A 6,000-nucleotide genomic window follows, 5' to 3' on the forward strand; every position below is an offset into this window, starting at 1 on the left:
AGACTGAGTTACTTTCACATTTATAATAATATTAGTATGGATAAGTACAATTTAAAATAAATACTTATATAGATAACTAGCGGTCCGCCCCGGCTTCGCCCGTGGTACATATTTACGTTTTCTCTACATAAAAACCATCCTCGTACTTCAAGGAATATAATAAAAAAAGAATTATCGAAATCGGTTCAGCCGTTCTCAAGTTATGCGCTTACCAACACATTTTGCGATTCATTTTTATATATAAGATTAACACCCAGACACAGAGCAAACATCTATGTTCATCACGACCTCTGGCTTGGAAGGCAGGGGCACTAACAACCAAGCCAACCGGTCAGTCAATTATTGTGTTATGTACATGTATGGTATGTTTTTCATATATATTGGTTTAATTACTGAACATAATATTTAACACCATAATGTTTGAACCACGCAATTGAGTTGCTCTGAGTCTGTCTATCATATTTAACTAGGCGTTCTTATTTTATGTTACAAACGATACCAAATCTATGAGCAACTGCAATGCAGCTTTATTTTTGCACAATAATTGAGCAAAATTATATTTATAAACCATCATTAAATAAGAGTTAGATAACAATCTCTTAGTAAATTACTAGGAAAGAATAAACTAAAGGACGTCCTTGTATAATTATGAAGACATGGCAAGGTTCATTATATTCAGTCACTGAAGCTATATTGCATTACTCAATTACATATTAATCAATAAAACGTATCCCAGTAATTATAGTATAATAATAAAGATTAAAAATATCAATCACAGATTAATTCACTATCAATTATCATTATCATTTATTGTACTTTGATTTTCTTTTCCTTCGCTATTAATTTTTTCCCTAATCTAAAAATGAACCTTATGAGCAATACTTTAAGGTACAATGTTATTAGCAGGATTGATAGCAATGTTAGGAATAATCGAACTTCATAGTACTCGATGAAGCCGTACATGCCAGCAGTTGGTGGTTGGAGGTGGTGTCCGCCATGTCGAATAATATGCTCGATCCACCACACAGCATTTTCCAAGGGTGGAACTGGATACTCTCTCATCAAGGAACGCAATCGAATAATGTTCTTTTTATAGCTGAAAGAAACACATTGAATTGATGTACTTATGTTATGGATAAACTAATGAAACATGAATGCACTAAATTGATAGGTGATAATGATAAACAAACAGAAGGATAATATCGATGCCGATAAGTGATAGTATGCTGTTATATGGATACGGTTATTTTTAATTTCGTAATAATACTCAATCAATCATTTAGTTTAAAATATTATCACTTTTGGTACGCATACGAGTCTAGTGCTAAATTTTTCTGACTCTTAAAAATTCCTTTGTTTTTCAATGTAGATTAAATAACATACCTCGGATCCTTGATAACAGTTTCAAGGGCATTTTTAAATCCTTCACTGGTAAGACTAGGAAATTCTAGACTTTTTCCTATTTTATGACGAACGTATTTTTCGACATTATACCATTGATCAGCTAGCATTGGAATACCGATAAGTGGTACTGCAGCATTAATGGCTTCGTCAGTTGATTGTAATCCACCTTGTGTTACGAATACTTTAACATTGGGATGTTCTGGAAAGATATTGTGATATTAAACGAAAAAAAAAATTAATGTAATTATAAACTTAAGAATACTTTTTGGCACACCAGTTTCGGTGACTGGCCAGTCAATCAACTCATCAATGGCCAGAAAAGTGTGACTAAACGTTAGTAACAGAAACAAAGCATACACTTAATGAGGAAAAGTATAACTTTCATAAATTTAAATATCCAATGCGGTTGTAGAAGGATAAAATGTATTTTATACATACTTAAGAGATCAGTTTGTGGGAACCACTTGGACGTTTTGATATTTTTAGAGTTTCCAGGTAATGTGTCGCTGTCCCATTTCCACAACACATCATACGGTAGTTTCGACAAAACGTCTGCCATAACTTTAATTTTATCAGGATCAAGATCATGTGATTTCACATTAGATCCAAAACTTATGTAAATAACGCCATTTTTAGATGAATCCAGGTATTTTTGGAGATCCTGCAGAAAACATACAAGCTATTTACAATTTTATCCATTTAATATTTACGATTATGAAATACGGTCTAATTTACCTTACATTTGGCAAAGGTTTGTCCGGCGCTTGATGTATTCCTCCAATATAGAGAATGTTTGGAGCAACTGGTCGATTGTCAGCCCAAAGAGGGTGTTCATTAACAAGAATCATTTTTACGTTTTTGAATAAGGTTTCGAAGCGAGGCATGTCCTCACCAAAGTACTTTCCAGTTAGCTTATAATCCAGATGCTGCGTACTATAAATATGATAGACTAGAGTTATGAATGAAAATGTTTGACTGATTTTTTCTAGTAGTGTTAAATTGTAAATACGTTGTTGGAGTGGTGTTGGATACAGGAAAGGATGTATTGGAGATCCAGTTATGGCATATTGTGGTGCTGCAACACCCAATGAACTGATTTGAATCATTGGTGCCTTAATAATATGGCTCAATCCTATCGCAGCTCTCACACATGCTTCGACAATCACTAAATCGTACGTATCCCTTTCTTCCAAAATGGCTTTTTGTACTTCAGGTACTTCTAGTTGGGCTTCAAATATTAAAGGCATTACTTCGAAAATTGCTCTCAATTGTACCATGAAGTCCTCTTTTCTTCCTCTAGCTGATGATAGTAATTGACCTACATACTCGTATGATACATCGTGTACGTCAATTTCTGTCAGGTTTGTTGGAGATTTACCCTTAGGGAACACTGGATCAGGGGTAATTAGAACAACATCGTGACCTCGTCTCGCTAATTCATGCACTATAGGTCTGAATACCACTTGGTGACTAATCGACGGTGTAGGAAATATAGCTAAAATCCTTGCACATTCTACTGAATTTAATACAATCGATACTATTATTAATATCAACCAACGTAACATATTGTACACACAAAAATATTATCACTACTAAATAATTGCCTTATAATTTGATTTCAAATTGACGTATCATTAAATATGTTATCAATAGGATTAGTATTGGGTCGGATAAATAATCACAAACGATTCGAAAATCTTTCACGTGTGTATGTTATCTTTCACCTCATTGTGTACTTAAGCTGATATCTATATTAATGTTTCAATGCATTCTTTATTTTCTTTTCTGTCTGTATTAATACATATCTATACATATCTAGGTACTATTTGAAATACCTATTACGACAATAAGTTGGACTAAATGTATTGAATAAAATGTTGTAGTTAACTATATAAAGCGAATTCAAAAGTTTGTAATAATGTATTATGGGTTTAAATGTATATGCATGCATGTTTGTTGCTCTTTCTCGTGAAAACTACTGATCAGATTTGGATGATACTTTGCAGTGTTGTAAACTTGTAACTTATCATATGTAGCAGAATAACACAATATAAGCTGTCGACATAATATATTATATAGACTCTAGTTATAGGTTCGCATTTAGCAATAATCGTATAAGTTACACCTAGCTCACCAATTGTAATAATCATACTAGAAATAGTTTATTCATTATTCTTTGTCAACCAACAATCCAGGAATATAAATGTGCATATGAAACGAAACATTGCCTTATCTTTGTTATAAGAATGCAGTTTCTCATATTTATGTAAATAAAAATACTTAACCTTTTAGTTCTTTATTAAGATGCAGCTTTCGAAAGAGCGCTCATATCTTATTAAATTAAATCATAATTAAAACACTTCCAACGATATTACAATAATGACAATTGATTAATATAGTAACTATGTACTTGTGTTTTAAAATTATAATAGAAATAATTTTAAGCTATTTATAGCTTCTATCGCGGGCCTTGAGCGCGGGAATCGAGAAATTCCGTAACGAAAAAACCTCACGCTCCCCACTCCGACAGGCTCGGAGGTGTGGCTTGAAGGCATGCTATGCAATAGCTTTACCGCGGCAGTCCCCGAGTGCCACACGTCTTTTTTTTAATAATGGAAAGGGTTTTCTCGAAAACGAACTCTACGTTGTTTTCGTTGTGAATAAAAACTGCTGTTTCTTCATTAATCTCTTTAATTATATATTATAATATTCATAGATTTATTTTTAAATATTGTATTCCTAGTGTCTTTCTCGTCTTTTTAATAAGTGTAAAAAAAAATATTATAACACAAGTCTAAGGGCGCTTGTGCACTACAAGGAATTTTACTGTCCGGCATTCCGATTTTTTACGGTCCGGTGTGGCATGAAAAAACCGATGAATTACTTGTGCACCTGTCCGTCTTTACTCGGATCAGTGCGTTACAGTTCAAGGAAGTATGGCGGTATAATGCTATCATAAATGATTGTTTTCGCATTTTACAAGAAACGAGTAAAAATATAGAAGGTGAAATATTATATTACTTCGTTATAATAAAAAGTAAAGTTCCGTAAGAGATTTAAAATGCGTGTTTCACTTATTTATTTTAATCGGTGACGAGGAGCTAAATCTATTCCCACTTGAACTTTAACTTACCAACACTTACTTAGATAATAATTATAGGTCAATGCTTGGTCAATGTATATAAAATAACAATACCGACTTCTCAAATCTCATTGCCAGCTAAAAGAAAATAAAACAAGAGCTTGCTTTCAATTGGCATATGCAATAAAAAGAGTAAAATCCAAGCAAGTGGGCACTCAAAAACAATTATACCTACAGCGACTCGTAAACTCAAAAAACCATCCGGAATAGGGAAAAGTAAAATGTCGGACAGTAAAATTACGTATAGTGCACAAGCTAGTATTTAGATTAATTGCGTGCCATACCGGACCGTAAAAAATCGGAATGCCGGACCGTAAAATTCCTTGTAGTGGACAAACGCCCTAACACTGAATATTACGAATAAAAAAGACAAGGAAGACGTTACTTATAATACTGTTTTCCTTTCAAATTATCAATTCCCATTCATATATCCAATACTTATAGTAAATTCCTCATTAAGCATACGAATTCCCTATTCATACATTCATAAAACATTACGCATTATTTACTTTCATTAAAAACAATCAATCCATTCTACACAATATATAAATATTGTATAAAAGAATATTTTTAATCCATATTTTATTATTATAAATGCGAAAGTAACTCTGTCTGTCTGTCTGTTACTCAATCACTCCTAAACTACTGAACCAATTTTCATGAAATTTGGTATAAGGATATTTTGATACCCGAGAAAGGACATAGGCTACTTTTTATCCCGGGAAAATGACGCTATCCCGGAAATCCCACGGGATGGGAACTATGCGGATTTTTCTTTGACTGCGCGGACGAAGCCGCGGGCGGAAATCTAGTTTCGTATAATTTAGAATTATCTTCCTAGCCCTCGGACTATTTAAAAGAAAATGACCCATAATAATTGATAATGCAATAATAATGTGGAACCGCGCAGTATCTATGTCACAGTCATCTGGTTGAATTTGCTATTTGATTGAATGGCTAGCGCCTACATTGAATAACGACATTTAATTAATGACTAAAGGACAAAACGTCAAGTTGTTGAATGTAACGTTCAACGTCTTCACTGAACCTATTTAGCATACGTCGTTTTGGATAAGCGGTTGGGTTAGGTTATTCGTGTTTTTTTTAACTACACAAAAATAGAAGCCCGGCGAATCAGGGCTCCATCGGCTCTCAATTGTCTTCTTGAGGACGTTTGGAAAAAGTAAATTATGTCGTCATTCAATGAACGCGCTAGTCATTCAGTCAAATAGCAGATTTAACCGAAGACGGTGACATCTATACTTTTAGTGCGTAGTTATGTAAATCTCAGTAACATACAATTGTAATACACATGTTTATTATTAAGCCACGCGCCATTTCGTTATTAACATTTTTCGTAAACATTGTAAAGGATTTTAAGGAGAAGGATAATATTATAGCGTTTTTATTATTAATTCACTTATTTTTTATTAATTTTATTATTAATTCACTTA

General features: G+C 33.2%; 1 protein-coding gene across 1 annotated transcript; it reads right to left on the minus strand.

Annotated features, from left to right (window-relative positions):
* Window positions 1-754: 754 nt before the first annotated feature.
* On the minus strand, window positions 755-2,982 carry LOC149904889 (UDP-glucosyltransferase 2-like). The gene is made up of 4 exons (XM_090107379.1): window positions 2,145-2,982; window positions 1,843-2,065; window positions 1,384-1,603; window positions 755-1,096 (listed from the first exon to the last, which is right to left on the minus strand). The coding sequence occupies exons 1-4, from the start codon at window positions 2,967-2,969 to the stop codon at window positions 808-810; spliced, it is 1,557 nt and encodes a 518-aa protein (XP_089963505.1). The 5' UTR covers window positions 2,970-2,982; the 3' UTR covers window positions 755-807.
* Window positions 2,983-6,000: the final 3,018 nt, after the last annotated feature.

Source organism: Colias eurytheme, chromosome 11 (genome assembly GCF_061535395.1).
Source record: "Colias eurytheme isolate Ceu_HAF_F1 chromosome 11, ilColEury1 Martin Lab GWU primary, whole genome shotgun sequence".
Lineage (NCBI taxonomy): Eukaryota > Metazoa > Arthropoda > Insecta > Lepidoptera > Pieridae > Colias > Colias eurytheme.

Excerpts from the sequence above, each read along its gene's own strand:
- LOC149904889 (XM_090107379.1), bottom strand. The coding sequence starts at position 2,969 with ATGTTACGTTGGTTGATATTAATAATAGTATCGATTGTATTAAATTCA. Across the intron at positions 2,066-2,144 it reads CGGACAAACCTTTGCCAAAT|GATCTCCAAAAATACCTGGA; the intron begins GTAAGGTAAATT and ends TGTTTTCTGCAG. Across the intron at positions 1,097-1,383 it reads ACTGTTATCAAGGATCCGAG|CTATAAAAAGAACATTATTC; the intron begins GTATGTTATTTA and ends TGTTTCTTTCAG.